Source organism: Salmo salar, chromosome 21 (assembly GCF_965601325.2).
Source record: "Salmo salar chromosome 21, fSalSal1, whole genome shotgun sequence".
Lineage (NCBI taxonomy): Eukaryota > Metazoa > Chordata > Actinopteri > Salmoniformes > Salmonidae > Salmo > Salmo salar.
The window spans coordinates 43240001-43257339 of record NC_138311.1 but is presented as its reverse complement, the minus strand read 5'-3'; the positions used below and the strand labels follow the sequence as shown (position 1 = coordinate 43257339).

Genomic DNA, 17339 nt, shown 5'->3' with positions numbered 1-17339 from the left:
ACTCTGTGTAAATACACAGTGAGTAAACAACAGTATATAAACAGAATATGAGGTGACCAGTGTTCAATGGCTCTATATTAGGGCTGGGAATTGCCAGGGACCTCAAAATAGAATATTATCACTGTACTTACGTGCTGGAGATAGAAGCTGTCAAACAGTCTGATGGCCTGGAGATAGAAGCTGTTTAACAGTCTGATGGCCTGGAGATAGAAGCTGTTTAACAGTCTGATGGCCTGGAGATAGAAGCTGTCAAACAGTCTGATGGCCTGGAGATAGAAGCTGTTTAACAGTCTGATGGCCTGGAGATAGAAGCTGTCTAACAGTCTGATGGCCTGGAGATAGAAGCTGTTTAACAGTCTGATGGCCTGGAGATAGAAGCTGTTTAATAGTCTGATGGTGATAGAAGCTGTCAAACAGTCTGATGGCCTGGGGATAGAAGCTGTTTAACAGTCTGATGGTCTGGGGATAGAAGCTGTTTAACAGTCTGATGGTGATAGAAGCTGTCAAACAGTCTAATGGCCTGGGGATAGAAGCTGTTTAACAGTCTGATGGTCTGGAGATAGAAGCTGTTTAACAGTCTGATGGTCTGGTGATAGAAGCTGTCAAACAGTCTGATGGCCTGGGGATAGAAGCTGTTTAACAGTCTGATGGCCTGGGGATAGAAGCTGTTTAACAGTCTGATGGCCTGGGGATAGAAGCTGTTTAACAGTCTGATGGCCTGGGAATAGAAGCTGTTTAACAGTCTGATGGCCTGGGAATAGAAGCTGTTTAACAGTCTGATGGAGATAGAAGCTGTCAAACAGTCTGATGGCCTGGAGATAGAAGCTGTTTAACAGTCTGATGGAGATAGAAGCTGTCAAACAGTCTGATGGCCTGGAGATAGAAGCTGTTTAACAGTCTGATGGCCTGGAGATAGAAGCTGTTTAACAGTCTGATGGCCTGGAGATAGAAGCTGTCAAACAGTCTGATGGCCTGGAGATAGAAGCTGTCTAACAGTCTGATGGCCTGGAGATAGAAGCTGTTTAACAGTCTGATGGCCTGGAGATAGAAGCTGTTTAACAGTCTGATGGTGATAGAAGCTGTCAAACAGTCTGATGGCCTGGGGATAGAAGCTGTTTAACAGTCTGATGGCCTGGAGATAGAAGCTGTCAAACAGTCTGATGGCCTGGAGATAGAAGCTGTCAAACAGTCTGATGGCCTGGAGATAGAAGCTGTCAAACAGTCTGATGGCCTGGAGATAGAAGCTGTCTAACAGTCTGATGGCCTGGAGATAGAAGCTGTTTAACAGTCTGATGGCCTGGAGATAGAAGCTGTTTAACAGTCTGATGGCCTGGAGATAGAAGCTGTTTAACAGTCTGATGGTGATAGAAGCTGTCAAACAGTCTGATGGCCTGGGGATAGAAGCTGTTTAACAGTCTGATGGTCTGGAGATAGAAGCTGTTTAACAGTCTGATGGCCTGGGGATAGAAGCTGTTTAACAGTCTGATGGTGATAGAAGCTGTCAAACAGTCTAATGGCCTGGGGATAGAAGCTGTTTAACAGTCTGATGGCCTGGGGATAGAAGCTGTTTAACAGTCTGATGGTCTGGGGATAGAAGCTGTTTAACAGTCTGATGGCCTGGAGATAGAAGCTGTTTAACAGTCTGATGGTCTGGTGATAGAAGCTGTCAAACAGTCTGATGGCCTGGGGATAGAAGCTGTTTAACAGTCTGATGGCCTGGGGATAGAAGCTGTTTAACAGTCTGATGGCCTGGAGATAGAAGCTGTTTACCAGTCTGATGGCCTGGAGATAGAAGCTGTTTAACAGTCTGATGGCCTGGAGATAGAAGCTGTTTAACAGTCTGATGGCCTGGAGATAGAAGCTGTTTAACAGTCTGATGGTCTGGAGATAGAAGCTGTTTAACAGTCTGATGGCCTGGAGATAGAAGCTGTTTAACAGTCTGATGGCCTGGAGATAGAAGCTGTTTACCAGTCTGATGGCCTGGAGATAGAAGCTGTTTAACAGTCTGATGGTCTGGGGATAGAAGCTGTTTAACAGTCTGATGGCCTGGAGATAGAAGCTGTTTAACAGTCTGATGGTCTGGAGATAGAAGCTGTTTAACAGTCTGATGGCCTGGGGATAGAAGCTGTTTAACAGTCTGATGGCCTGGAGATAGAAGCTGTTTACCAGTCTGATGGCCTGGAGATAGAAGCTGTTTAACAGTCTGATGGCCTGGAGATAGAAGCTGTTTAACAGTCTGATGGTCTGGAGATAGAAGCTGTTTAACAGTCTGATTGCCTGGGGATAGAAGCTGTTTAACAGTCTGATGGTCTGGAGATAGAAGCTGTTTACCAGTCTGATGGTCTGGAGATAGAAGCTGTTTAACAGTCTGATGGTCTGGAGATAGAAGCTGTTTAACAGTCTGATGGTCTGGTAATAGAAGCTGTTTAACAGTCTGATGGCCTGGAGATAGAAGCTGTTTAACAGTCTGATGGTGATAGAAGCTGTTTAACAGTCTGATGGTCTGGGGATAGAAGCTGTTTAACAGTCTGATGGTCTGGAGATAGAAGCTGTTTAACAGTCTGATGGTCTGGTGATAGAAGCTGTCAAACAGTCTGATGGTGATAGAAGCTGTCAAACAGTCTGATGGCCTGGGGATAGAAGCTGTTTAACAGTCTGATGGCCTGGAGATAGAAGCTGTTTAACAGTCTGATGGTCTGGGGATAGAAGCTGTTTAACAGTCTGATGGCCTGGAGATAGAAGCTGTTTAACAGTCTGATGGCCTGGGGATAGAAGCTGTTTAACAGTCTGATGGCCTGGGGATAGAAGCTGTTTAACAGTCTGATGGCCTGGGGATAGAAGCTGTTTAACAGTCTGATGGCCTGGGGATAGAAGCTGTTTAACAGTCTGATGGCCTGGGGATAGAAGCTGTTTAACAGTCTGATGGCCTGGAGATAGAAGCTGTTTAACAGTCTGATGGCCTGGAGATAGAAGCTGTTTAACAGTCTGATGGCCTGGAGATAGAAGCTGTTTAACAGTCTGATGGCCTGGGGATAGAAGCTGTTTAACAGTCTGATGGCCTGGGGATAGAAGCTGTCAAACAGTCTGATGGTCTGGTAATAGAAGCTGTTTAACAGTCTGATGGCCTGGGGATAGAAGCTGTTTAACAGTCTGATGGTCTGGAGATAGAAGCTGTTTAACAGTCTGATGGCCTGGGGATAGAAGCTGTTTAACAGTTTGATGGCCTGGTGATAGAAGCTGTTTAACAGTCTGATGGTCTGGGGATAGAATCTGTTTAACAGTCTGATGGTCTGGAGATAGAAGCTGTTTAACAGTCTGATGGCCTGGGGATAGAAGCTGTTTAACAGTCTGATGGCCTGGAGATAGAAGCTGTTTAACAGTCTGATGGCCTGGGAATAGAAGCTGTTTAACAGTCCGATGGCCTGGGGATAGAAGCTGTTTAACATTCTGATGGCCTGGCGATAGAAGCTGTTTAACAGTCTGATGGCCTGGAGATAGAAGCTGTTTAACAGTCTGATGGCCTGGGGATAGAAGCTGTTTAACAGTCTGATGGCCTGGGGATAGAAGCTGTTTAACAGTCTGATGGTCTGGAGATAGAAGCTGTTTAACAGTCTGATGGTCTGGTGATAGAAGCTGTCTAACAGTCTGATGGCCTGGAGATAGAAGCTGTTTAACAGTCTGATGGCCTGGAGATAGAAGCTGTTTAACAGTCTGATGGCCTGGAGATAGAAGCTGTCAAACAGTCTGATGGCCTGGAGATAGAAGCTGTTTAACAGTCTGATGGCCTGGAGATAGAAGCTGTTTAACAGTCTTATGGCCTGGGGATAGAAGCTGTCAAACAGTCTGATGGCCTGGGGATAGAAGCTGTTTAACAGTCTGATGGTGATAGAAGCTGTCAAACAGTCTGATGGTGATAGAAGCTGTTTAACAGTCTGATGGCCTGGAGATAGAAGCTGTTTAACAGTCTGATGGCCTGGGGATAGAAGCTGTGAAACAGTCTGATGGTCTGGTAATAGAAGCTGTTTAACAGTCTGATGGCCTGGGGATAGAAGCTGTTTAACAGTCTGATGGTCTGGAGATAGAAGCTGTTTAACAGTCTGATGGCCTGGGGATAGAAGCTGTTTAACAGTCTGATGGCCTGGAGATAGAAGCTGTTTAACAGTCTGATGGCCTGGAGATAGAAGCTGTTTAACAGTCTGATGGCCTGGAGATAGAAGCTGTTTAACAGTCTTATGGCCTGGGGATAGAAGCTGTTTAACAGTCTGATGGCCTGGAGATAGAAGCTGTTTAACAGTCTTATGGCCTGGGGATAGAAGCTGTTTAACAGTCTGATGGCCTGGGGATAGAAGCTGTTTAACAGTCTGATGGCCTGGAGATAGAAGCTGTTTAACAGTCTGATGGTCTGGAGATAGAAGCTGTTTAACAGTCTGATGGCCTGGGGATAGAAGCTGTTTAACAGTCTGATGGCCTGGGGATAGAAGCTGTCAAACAGTCTGATGGCCTGGGGATAGAAGCTGTTTAACAGTCTGATGGTCTGGAGATAGAAGCTGTTTAACAGTCTGATGGCCTGGGGATAGAAGCTGTTTAACAGTCTGATGGTGATAGAAGCTGTCAAACAGTCTGATGGCCTGGAGATAGAAGCTGTTTAACAGTCTGATGGCCTGGGGATAGAAGCTGTTTAACAGTCTGATGGTCTGGGGATAGAAGCTGTTTAACAGTCTGATGGCCTGGGGATAGAAGCTGTTTAACAGTCTGATGGTCTGGAGATAGAAGCTGTTTAACAGTCTTATGGCCTGGTGATAGAAGCTGTCAAACAGTCTGATGGCCTGGTGATAGAAGCTGTTCAACAGTCTGATGGCCTGGAGATAGAAGCTGTTTAACAGTCTGATGGTCTGGAGATAGAAGCTGTTTAACAGTCTGATGGCCTGGGGATAGAAGCTGTTTAACAGTCTGATGGTCTGGGGATAGAAGCTGTCAAACAGTCTGATGGCCTGGAGATAGAAGCTGTTTAACAGTCTGATGGTCTGGAGATAGAAGCTGTCAAACAGTCTGATGGCCTGGAGATAGAAGCTGTTTAACAGTCTGATGGTGATAGAAGCTGTTTAACAGTCTGATGGTGATAGAAGCTGTTTAACAGTCTGATGGTGATAGAAGCTGTTTAACAGTCTGATGGTCTGGGGATAGAAGCTGTTTAACAGTGTTATGGCCTGGGGATAGAAGCTGTTTAACAGTCTTATGGCCTGGAGATAGAAGCTGTTTAACAGTCTGATGGCCTGGGGATAGAAGCTGTTTAACAGTCTTATGGCCTGGAGATAGAAGCTGTTTAACAGTCTGATGGCCTGGAGATAGAAGCTGTTTAACAGTCTGATGGCCTGGAGATAGAAGCTGTCAAACAGTCTGATGGCCTGGAGATAGAAGCTGTTTAACAGTCTGATGGCCTGGAGATAGAAGCTGTTTAACAGTCTGATGGTGATAGAAGCTGTCAAACAGTCTGATGGCCTGGGGATAGAAGCTGTTTAACAGTCTGATGGTCTGGGGATAGAAGTTGTTTAACAGTCTGATGGCCTGGGGATAGAAGCTGTTTAACAGTCTGATGGCCTGGGGATAGAAGCTGTTTAACAGTCTAATGGCCTGGGGATAGAAGCTGTTTAACAGTCTGATGCCCTGGGGATAGAAGCTGTTTAACAGTCTGATGGCCTGGTGATAGAAGCTGTTTAACAGTCTGATGGTCTGGGGATAGAAGCTGTTTAACAGTTTGATGGTCTGGAGATAGAAGCTGTTTAACAGTCTGATGGCCTGGGGATAGAAGCTGTTTAACAGTCTGATGGCCTGGGGATAGAAGCTGTTTAACAGTCTGATGGCCTGGAGATAGAAGCTGTTTAACAGTCTGATGGCCTGGGGATAGAAGCTGTTTAACAGTCTGATGGTGATAGAAGCTGTCAAACAGTCTGATGGCCTGGGGATAGAAGCTGTTTAACAGTCTGATGGCCTGGAGATAGAAGCTGTTTAACAGTCTGATGGCCTGGGGATAGAAGCTGTTTAACAGTCTGATGGCCTGGGGATAGAAGCTGTTTAACAGTCTGATGGTCTGGAGATAGAAGCTGTTTAACAGTCTGATGGCCTGGAGATAGAAGCTGTTTAACAGTCTGATGGCCTGGAGATAGAAGCTGTTTAACAGTCTTATGGCCTGGGGATAGAAGCTGTCAAACAGTCTGATGGCCTGGAGATAGAAGCTGTCTAACAGTCTGATGGTGATAGAAGCTGTCAAACAGTCTGATGGCCTGGGGATAGAAGCTGTTTAACAGTCTGATGGCCTGGGGATAGAAGCTGTTTAACAGTCTGATGGCCTGGGGATAGAAGCTGTTTAACAGTCTGATGGCCTGGGGATAGAAGCTGTTTAACAGTCTGATGGTCTGGAGATAGAAGCTGTTTAACAGTCTGATGGCCTGGGGATAGAAGCTGTTTAACAGTCTGATGGTCTGGGGATAGAAGCTGTTTAACAGTCTGATGGCCTGGGGATAGAAGCTGTTTAACAGTCTGATGGCCTGGGGATAGAAGCTGTTTAACAGTCTGATGGCCTGGGGATAGAAGCTGTTTAACAGTCTGATGGCCTGGGAATAGAAGCTGTTTAACAGTCTGATGGCCTGGAGATAGAAGCTGTTTAACAGTCTGATGGTGATAGAAGCTGTTTAACAGTCTGATGGCCTGGAGATAGAAGCTGTTTAACAGTCTGATGGCCTGGAGATAGAAGCTGTTTAACAGTCTGATGGTCTGGTGATAGAAGCTGTCAAACAGTCTGATGGCCTGGAGATAGAAGCTGTCTAACAGTCTGATGGCCTGGAGATAGAAGCTGTTTAACAGTCTGATGGCCTGGAGATAGAAGCTGTTTAACAGTCTGATGGTGATAGAAGCTGTTTAACAGTCTGATGGCCTGGAGATAGAAGCTGTTTAACAGTCTGATGGCCTGGAGATAGAAGCTGTTTAACAGTCTGATGGTCTGGTGATAGAAGCTGTCAAACAGTCTGATGGCCTGGAGATAGAAGCTGTCTAACAGTCTGATGGCCTGGAGATAGAAGCTGTTTAACAGTCTGATGGCCTGGAGATAGAAGCTGTTTAACAGTCTGATGGTGATAGAAGCTGTCAAACAGTCTGATGGCCTGGGGATAGAAGCTGTTTAACAGTCTGATGGCCTGGGGATAGAAGCTGTTTAACAGTCTGATGGCCTGGGGATAGAAGCTGTCTAACAGTCTGATGGCCTGGGGATAGAAGCTGTTTAACAGTCTGATGGCCTGGGGATAGAAGCTGTTTAACAGTCTGATGGCTGTCAAACAGCTGTCAAACAGTCTTCATTTTTTTGGACTCCATTAAGTGTGTGTGACTCAACTCAATGTGCTAGCGTATAACACTGTCCTTCTGTGTGTGTTTGTCTCTCTGTGTGTCTCTCCCTCTCCAGGACCTCTCTCCACTATGCTGCAGCCAGTCGGCACTACCAGTGCCTGGAGACCCTGGTGTCGTGTGGGACCTGCATTAATGCCACTGACCAGTGGGGGCGCTCTGCTCTGCACTATGCTGCAGCCTCCGACCTGGACAGAAGGTGAGCTTCACTGATCAGACTTAGGGACGAATCCTAACTTCCACTTAAGATTTCAATTCCGATATAGTCATGCATTGATGTAAATGGTAGACTAAGTGAAAATCTTACTTAAATGGAAGTTAGGATTCGTTCCATAGTGACCATACATTGATGATACCATTAGGACCTGTGACTCATGTTACAGTTTGATATATAATAAACTCATGTAAATTCAGTTATCGGTCAGAGGTTAAAGACCACAATATTGAGCTGGTTCCTATATGCTGCTAACTATAATATGTAAGCAAAAGACTAACGAACAGTCAGGCCACTGAGGCCAAGTAAAACTAGCTGTGTGGTGTTTGGTGGTGACCATAGAGATCCTGTTAAATTGTTAGAGGGGCTATGTCCCTACAACCTTCAACTTTCCAGAATCGTTTGAAATTGGCAGCCATATTGGTCAGGGAGAAATCCAAACCAGTCTAATGGAATTTATTTATTTATTTATTTTATTTAACCTTTATTTAACCAGGTTGTCCAGTAGAGAACAAGTTCTCATTTACAACTGTGACCTGGCCAAGATAAAGCAAAGCAGTGCGACAAAAACAACAACACAGAGTTACCCATGAGATAAACAAACGTACAGTCAATAACACAATAGTCAAATCTGTATACAGTGTGTGCAAATGAAGTAAGGAGGTAAGGCAATAAATAGGCCAATAGTGGCGAAGTAATTACCGTTTATCAATTTACACTGGAGTGATATATGCAGATGAGGATGTGCAAGTAGAAATACTGGTGTGCAAAAGAGAAGAAAAACTAAAACAAATATGGAGATGAAGTAGGTAGTTGGTTGGATGGGCTATTTACAGATGGGCTGTACAGCTGCAGCGATCGGTAAACTGCTCTGACAGCTGACGCTTAAAGTTAGTGAGGGAGATAGAAGTCTCCAACTTCAGTGATTTTTGCAATTCCTTCCAGTCATTGGCAGCAGAGAACTGTAAAGAAAGGCAGCCAAAGCAGGTGTTGGCTTTGGGGATGACCAGTGAAATATACCTGCTGGAGCGCGTGCTACGGGTGGGTGTTGCTATGGTGACCAATGAGCTGAGATAAGGAGGAGCTTTACCTAACAAAGACTTATAGATGACCTGATCTAAAATATTGTCACATAATTATAAATACAGTTAATATGGGTTTTATACACATTTTCTGTATAAATAGCTTCTAAAATATATGTAAACTGACCATAACTGTCAAAATGTTGTGTTTTCTTGGAAAGCTGTGAGTGCTATTATATGATGCAAATTCAGAGATACCTGAGGTAATTCTGAGGTGCCGGGTGAATAGGTGTCTAGATGTTCGGCAGCAGACTGTGTTCACACCCCTGATTGGTTCCATTCCAGGAAATTCAGAGAAGCACTGCTGGAGATGCTAGATGACCCTGAATACCCCCCTGAATAATCAGATGGAAAGGGTTTGGGGAGGGTTTCCCTGGGGCCCCCATTGAGGATGTCTTAATCGTTCTCTGTTGTGTGTCTTGTGTTGTGTAGGCGACGTCAGGCTCTGGAGCCAGAGAGTGAAGGGGTGCAGGCGGAGAAGGAGAAGGAGGCTGCACTGTGAGTATACGCTTTTATTTCTAGGAGTATTTGTCACGTCCTGACCAGCAGATGGAGCTGTTGTAGTAGTTTTGGGGTCAGGACGTGGCAGTCTTGTGTGTGTGATTGTTCTGTGTTGGTCTTGTGACTCCTGATCAGGAACAGCTGGGGATCGTTGTTCCTGATTGGGAGTCATATATGTAGGAGTATGTTTGTCACTTGGTTTGGTGGGTAGTTGTTTTTGCACTGTGTTGGTGAGCCTGCAAAACGGTTTAGTGTTGTGGGTATCATTTATTGTTTTGTCAAGTGGATGCTTTACTCTTTTTTTGTTAATTAAAATATGAGTATCCACAACTCCGCTGCATTTTGGTCTTCCCTGCAACACAACGAAGGATATTGTGACAGAACTACCCACCACCAAAGGACCAAGCAGCGGAGAAGAGGACAGAGGCAAGTGAGGGAGGAATGTTGGAAGCAGCGCGCTCGGGAGGTGATGGATTCCTGGTCGCTGGAGGTGTTGACGGAGAGGATTGACTGGACATGGGAGCAGTTGCAGGTCCACTGTGACAACCTGCCTGGGAGGCAGGTAGAACCCGAGAGGCAGCCCCAATAATTTTTTTTGTGGGGGGCACAAGGGCTATTTGGCGGGGCGAGATTACAGCCCCAGGCCAGCTCCCCGTACCCTTGTAGGGCAGACTGGACAGGTCCCGTGCTTTGGGGTTGGGGCTGTGGTGAGGCCTGGGATTTTCAGGCCGGTAGGCAAGGTACCAGCGCCCCGCATGTGCCAGGGCGAAGTAGGCATCGAGCCGGAAGGGGTGATGCCAACCCTGCGCTCAAGACCGCCAGTGCGCCCTTTCGGTCCGGTGTTTCCCGCTAGACGCACTAGCATGGAGGTGCGTGTCTCCAGGCTGGCACGTCCAGTACCAGCCCCACGCATCAGGAGTCTAGTGCGTCAGCCCAGCCTCGCCAGTCAACAGTCGCCAGAGCTGACCGCCAGTCAACAGTCGCCGGAGCTGACCGCCAGTCAACAGTCGCCGGAGCTGACCGCCAGTCAACAGTCGCCGGAGCTGACCGCCAGTCAACAGTCGCCGGAGCTGACCGCCAGTCAACAGTCGCCGGAGCTGACCGCCAGTCAACAGTCGCCGGAGCTGACCGCCAGTCAACAGTCGCCGGAGCTGCCCGCCAGTCAACAGTCGCCGGAGCTGCCCGCCAGTCAACAGTCGCCGGAGCTGCCCGCCAGTCAACAGTCGCCGGAGCTGCCAGACTGCGCTGAACTGCCGGAGTGGCCAGACTGCGCTGAACTGCCAGACTGCGCTGAACTGCCGGAGTGGCCAGACTGCGCTCCGGCCCAGCCCGAGGGGCCCTCCTGCCCTCCGGCCCAGCCCGAGGGGCCCTCCTGCCCCCCGGCCCAGCCCGAGGGGCCCTCCTGTCCTCCGGCCCAGCCCGAGGGGTCCGTCTGCCTGGCGCAGCTATCGGCGCCACCGAAGTGGGCGACGCCGAGGGTGGAGCAAGGTCCACGTCCTGCACCTGCGCCACCTCTAGGATAGGTGGGTTGGGGAGGGAGGGTGTAGCACAGTGCCGTCGTTGACGGCAGCCACCCTCCCTTCCCTCCCTTATTGTTTAGGGGTTATTGTTTATGGGTTTTGTTGGGGATTTTGTTTGTTGGTGTTTTTTTTGTTGTTAGGTGCATTCCGGGGTCTGCACCTTGAGGGGGGGGTACTGTCACGTCCTGACCAGCAGATGGAGCTGTTGTAGTCGTTTTGGGGTCAGGACGTGGCAGTCTTGTGTGTGTGATTGTTCTGTGTTGGTCTTGTGACTCCTGATCAGGAACAGCTGGGGATCGTTGTTCCTGATTGGGAGTCATATATGTAGGAGTATGTTTGTCACTTGGTTTGGTGGGTAGTTGTTTTTGCACTGCGTTGGTGAGCCTGCAAAACTGTTTAGTGTTGTGGGTATCATTTATTGTTTTGTCAAGTGGATGCTTTACTCTTTTTTTTGTTAATTAAAATATCAGTATCCACAACTCCGCTGCATTTTGGTCTTCCCTGCAACACAACGAAGGATATTGTGACAGTATTACTGCCTCTATCTGGGCATACAGGTAGTCAGTCAGCAGATTATGGCTCAGTGCAAGCCGTGCCTATGCTTCTGACTGTTTGAGAAAGTCCCTCTTCTTTCTCTCTTTCTTTCTCTCTCTACTCTGTGCATACAGACCAGTTCAGACAGACAATATCTTCTGTCATTGTCTCTCTTGCTCATCTTGTTGGAATAACCATTGCGTATGTCAAATCAAATCAAAGTTTATTTGTCACGTGCGCCGAATACAACAGGTGTAGACCTTACAGTGAAATGCTTACTTACAGGCTCTAACCAATAGTGCAAAAAAGGTATTAGGTGAACAATGGGTAGGTAAAGAAATAAAACAACAGTAAAAAGACAGGCTATATACAGTAGTGAGGCTATAAAAGTAGCGAGGGTACATACAGACACCGGTTAGTCAGGCTGATTGAGGTAGTATGTACATGTAGATATGGTTAAAGTGACTATGCATATATAATGAAGAGAGAGTAGCAGTAGCGTAAAAAGAGGGGTTGGCGGGTGTTGAGTGGGTGGGACACAATGCAGATAGCCCGGTTAGCCAATGTGCGGAAGCACTGGTTGGTTGGCCCAATTGAGGTAGTATGTACATGAATGTATAGTTAAAATGACTATGCATATATGATAAACAGAGAGTAGCAGCAGCGTAAAAAGAGGGGTTGGGGGGGGGGCACACAATGCAAATAGTGTCACGTCCTGACCAGTAAAAGGGGTTGTTTGTTATTGTAGTTTGGTCAGGGTGTGGCAGGGGTGTTTGTTCAGTGTGTTTCGGGGTTTTTGGTTTATGTTCTATGTTTTCTATTTCTATGTGGTTTTTCTAGTTTTTCTATGTCTGTTAGTTTTGTCAATGACTTCCAATCAGAGTCAGCTGTTTGTTGTTATCTCTGATTGGAGGCCATATTTAGTTGTGTGTGTTTTCACTTGTGTTTGTGGGTGGTTGTTTCCTGTTTAGTCTGTGCACCTTACGGGACTGTTTTCGTCGTTTGTTTTGTGTAAGTGTTTTTTTTCCTTCTAATAAAAAGAAGATGATAAATATACCCGCTGCATTTTGGTCTGCCTACAACGACGCTTGTTACAGAACCACCCACCAAAGAAGGACCAAGCAGCGGAGGAAGGAGCAGCAGGAAAGCTATTTGGAGTCGTGGACATGGGAGGAGATATTAGATGGTAAAGGACCATGGCACCAGGCTGGGGAGTACAAGCGTCCGAAGGAGGAGCTGGAGGCAGCTAAGGCAGAACGACGGAGGTATGAGGCATTATATCCTCCATTTCAGGAGGAGAGGAGGCAGCCCCAAAAATGTTTTTTTGGGGGGGGGGCACACGGGTAGTTTGGCTAGGCCAGGGGTGAGCCCTGAGCCAACTCCCCGTGCTTACCGTGGGGAGCCAGTCCAGGAATCAAGCGAGGAGCTTGATGCGAGATTCCGGAGAGAGGTACTGGCGGAAAGGGCACGAAGGGGCACCTGTGTTTATTATGGGGAGCGACGGATCAAGCAAGCACCATGTTATGCAGAGATAGGCACGGTATCGCCAGTGCGCAGCTACAGTCCAGTGCGCTTGGTGAAAGCTCCTCACAGGTGTCATGTTAGAGCCAGCATCGAGCCAGGACCGGTGATGCAAGTTGCAAGCATCAGACCGCCGGTGAGGGTTCATAGCCCAGTGTATCCTGTTCCTGCTCCTCGCACTAGCCTTGAAGTGCGTGTTACTAGGCTGGCGCCTCCAAAACCAGCCCCAAGCATCAGGCCTATAGTGCGCCTGCCCAGTCCAGTACGTCCTGTTCCTGCTCCTCGCACTAGCCCTGAGGTGTGTGTCCATAGTGTGGCGCCTCCAAAGCCAGCCCCACGCATCAGGCCTTTAATGCACCTGCCCAGTCCAGTACGTCCTGTTCCTGCTCCTCGCACTAGCCCTGAGGTGCGTGTCACTAGTCTGGCGCCTCCAAAGCCAGCCCCACGCATCAGGCCTTCAGTGCGCAGTCCCCGTCCAGAGCTTCCGGCGACAGTTCCCCGTCCAGAGCTTCCGGCGACAGTTCCCCGTCCAGAGCTTCCGGCGACAGTGCCCCGTCCAGAGCTTCCGGCGACAGTGCCGTGTCCAGAGCTTCCGGCGACAGTGCCGTGTCCAGAGCTTCCGGCGACAGTGCCGCGTGCAGAGCTTCCGGCGACAGTGCCCCGTCCAGTGCTTCCGGCGACGTCCTACAGTCCGGAGACGGCGGAGACGGCCCACAGTCCGGAGACGGCGGAGACGGCCCACAGTCCAGAGCCTGCGGAGACGGCCCACAGTCCGGAGCCAGCGGAGACGGCCCACAGTCCGGAGCCTGCGGAGACGGCCCACAGTCCGGAGCCTGCGGAGACGCTCCTCAGCCCGAGGTCTCCAGCGACGCACCTCAGCTCAGAGCCTTCAGCAGTGGTCTACAGCCCTGAGCCTTCAGCGGGGGTGGGCAGATTAGAATGGGGACTAAGGCCGGAGCCTGAGCCACCTCCGTAGTTGGAGGTTTAGGGGGGGTGTAGCACGGGAGCCGTCGGTGACGGTGGCCACCCTCCCTTATTATTTTTGTGGGGGTTTTCGTCTTTCGGTACATCCGGGGTCTGCACCTTTGGGGGGGGGGGCGGGGTACTGTCACGTCCTGACCAGTAAAAGGGGTTGTTTGTTATTGTAGTTTGGTCAGGGCGTGGCAGGGGGTGTTTGTTTAGTGTGTTTCGTGGTTTTTGGTTTGTTTTCTATTTCTATGTGGTTTTTCTATTTTTTCTATGTCTATGTTAGTTTTGTCAATGACCTCCAATCAGAGTCAGCTGTTTGTTGTTATCTCTGATTGGAGGCCATATTTAGTTGTGTGTGTTTTCACTTGTGTTTGTGGGTGGTTGTTTCCTGTTTAGTCTGTGCACCTTATGGGACTGTTTTCGTCTTTTGTTTTGTAAGTGTTTTTTCCCCTTCTAATAAAAAGAAGATGATAAATATACCCGCTGCATTTTGGTCTACCTACAACGACGCTTGTTACAATAGTCCAGGTAGCCATTTGATTACCTGTTCAGGAGTCTTATGGCTTGGGGGTAAAAACTGTTGAGAAGCCTTTTTGTCCTAGACTTGGCACTCCGGTACCGTTTGCCATGCGGTAGTAGAGAGAACAGTCTATGGCTGGGTTCTTTGACAATTTTTAGGGCCTTCCTCTGACACCGCCTGGTGTAGAGGTCCTGGATGGCAGGCAGCTTAGCCCCAGTGATGTACTGGGCCGTACGCACTACCCTCTGTAGTGCCTTGCGGTCAGAGGCCGAACAATTGCCGTACCAGGCAGTGATGCAACCAGTCAGGATGCTCTCGATGTTGCAGCTGTAGAATCGTTTGAGGATCTCAGGACCCGTGCAAAATCTTTTTAGTTTCCTGAGGGGGAATAGGCTTTGTCGTGCCCTCTTCACGACTGTCTTGGTGTATTTGGACCATAGTAGTTTGTTGTTGATGTGGACACCAAGGAACTTGAAGCTCTCAACCTGCTCCACTACAGCCCCGTCGATGAGAATGGGGGCATGCTCGGTCCTCCTTTTCCTGTAGTCCACAATCATCTCCTTAGTCTTGGTTACGATTGGGGGATAGGTTGTTATTCTGGCACCACCCGGCCAGGTCTCTGACCTCCTCCCTATAGGCTGTCTCGTCGTTGTCGGTGATCAGGCCTACCACTGTTGTGTCGTCTGCAAACTTAATGATGGTGTTGGAGTCGTGCCTGGCCATGCAGTCGTGGGTGAACAGGGAATACAGGAGGGGACTGAGCACACACCCCTGGGGAGCTCCAGTGTTGAGGATTAGCGTGGCAGATGTGTTGCTACCTACCCTCACCACCTGGGGGCGGCTCGTCAGGAAGTCCAGGATCCAGTTGCAGAGGGAGGTGTTTAGTCCCAGGATCCTTAGCTTAGTGATGAGCTTTGAGGGTACTATGGTGTTGAACGCTGAGCTGTAGTCAATGAATAGCATTCTCACATAAGTGTTCTTTTTGTCCAGGTGGGAAAGGGCAGTGTGGAGTGCAATGGAGATTGCATCATCTGTGGATCTGTTTGGGCGGTATGCAAATTGGAGTGGGTCTAGGGTTTCTGGGATAATGGTGTTGATGTGAGCCATTACCAACCTTTCAAAGCACTTCATGGCTATGGATGTGAGTGCTACGGGTCTGTAGTCATTTAGGCAGGTTGCCTTTGTGTTCTTGGGCACAGGGACCATGGTGGTCTGCTTGAAACATGTTGGTATGTCTATTCTCTCTCTCATATCCTCTCTGTCTGAGGCTTTTAATTTTTTAAGAACATATTGAAGTGTTTGTGCCTGACGATATTGTATGTTTTTGTAATAGATGTCTAGAATTCCTTTTGCAAAGTGGTGCTACTGCCTCTCTGAAGGATAAGCAGGGCTACAGTCCTGTCCACTATGCTGCAGCCTATGGCCACAGACACTGCCTGGAGCTGGTGAGTGTATGCACGCGCATACACACGCTTATGCTACATTTTCTATGCTACATGCTAGTCAACAATGCATCTGTGTGTAGAACTTCAACTTCAATTTCACAAGATACCATAAATACACACAGCTCACAAATACCACTTATGGAATTTAAGTGATTTGTTTTGATGTAATCTGTGGTTGTGGTTTTAGCTGTTGGACAGAGACGAGAGTCACCAGGAGGACCCAGACTTTCTGGGTGCCAGGAGCCCCCTGCACCTCGCTGTGAGTCATTATCACATATCCACTCAAGCCATGCATTATTATATATCCACTCTAGCCATGCATAATCACATACACTGCAATGTATTATAATTGGGTGAGCTTGTGACCTGAGCAGGAAAAACCTATAGTTTTTATGGTCATGGCACGTGGTCAGAAAAAACAGATAGCTAGCGTTATCATGTACAGTGCCTTCAGAAAGTATTCACACCCCTTGACTTATTCCACATTTTGTTGTGTTACAGCCTGAATTCAGAATGGATTAAATACAAAAAAATCTCACCCATCTACACAAAATACCCCATAATGACAAAATGTAAATGTTTTTTTTTAAATTTAGCAAATGTATTGAATATGAAATACAGAAATATCTAATTTACATACAGTGCATTCGGAAAGTATTCAGACCCCTTCCCTTTTTCCACATTCTGATTCGTTACAGCCTTATTCTAAAATTGATAACATACATTTTTTTCTTCATCAATTTACACACAATGCCCCATAATGACAAAGCAAAAACAGTACCAACACGGTACCAACACGTTTCTGCAGCATTGAAGGTCCCCAAGAACACAGTGGCCTCCATCATTCTTAAATAGAAGAGGTTTGGAACCACCAAGACTCTTCTTAGAGCTGGCCGCCCAGCCAAACTGAGCAGTCGGGGGAGAAGGGCCTTGGTCGGAGAGGTGACCAAGGACCCAATGGTCACTCTGACAGAGCTCCTGAGTTCCTCTTTAGATTTGGGAGTACCTTCCAGAAGGACAACCATCTCTGCAGAACTCCACCAATCAGGCCTTTATGGTAGAGGCCTTTACGGAAGCCACTCCCTCAGTAAAAGACACATTACAGCCCACTTGGAGTTTGCCAAAAGGCACATAAAGACTCTCAGACCATGAGAAACAAGATTCTCTGGTCTGATGACACCAAGATGGAACTCTTTAGCCTGAATGCCAAGTGTCACATCTGGAAGAAACCTGGCACCATCCCTATGGTGAAGCATGGTGGTGGCAGCATCATGTTTTTAGTGGCAGGAACTGGAAGACTCGAGGGAAAGATGAACGGAGCAAAGTACAAAGAGATCCTTGATGAAAACCTGCTCCAGAGTGCTCAGGACCTCAGACTGGGGCGAAGGTTCATCTTCCAACTGGACAACGACCCTAAGCACACAGCCATGACAACTCAGGATTGGCTTCGGGACAAGTCTCTAAATGTCCTTGAGTGGCCCAGCCAGAGCCCAGACTTGAGTACAATCAAACATCTCTGGAGAGACCTGAAGATACAGTTGAAGTCAGAAGTTTACATACACTTAGGTTGGAGTCATTAAAACCCGTTTTTCAACCACTCCACAAATTTCTTGTTAACAAACTATAGTTTTGGCAAGT

The 17339-nt window shown here is 47.8% G+C and overlaps 1 protein-coding gene across 4 annotated transcripts in view; it reads left to right on the top strand.

Annotated features, from left to right (window-relative positions):
- LOC106582316 (serine/threonine-protein phosphatase 6 regulatory ankyrin repeat subunit C) overlaps positions 1–17339 on the top strand; it is an 85003-nt gene that overhangs the window by 44890 nt on the left and 22774 nt on the right. For all 4 annotated transcript variants that reach the window (XM_014165283.3, XM_014165284.3, XM_014165286.3 and 1 more), the window contains 4 exons: positions 7454–7594; positions 9124–9189; positions 15590–15701; positions 15889–15960. In XM_014165283.3, coding sequence (XP_014020758.1) covers positions 7454–7594; positions 9124–9189; positions 15590–15701; positions 15889–15960 — 391 coding nt within the window. The remainder of the gene's footprint in view (positions 1–7453; positions 7595–9123; positions 9190–15589; positions 15702–15888; positions 15961–17339) is intronic.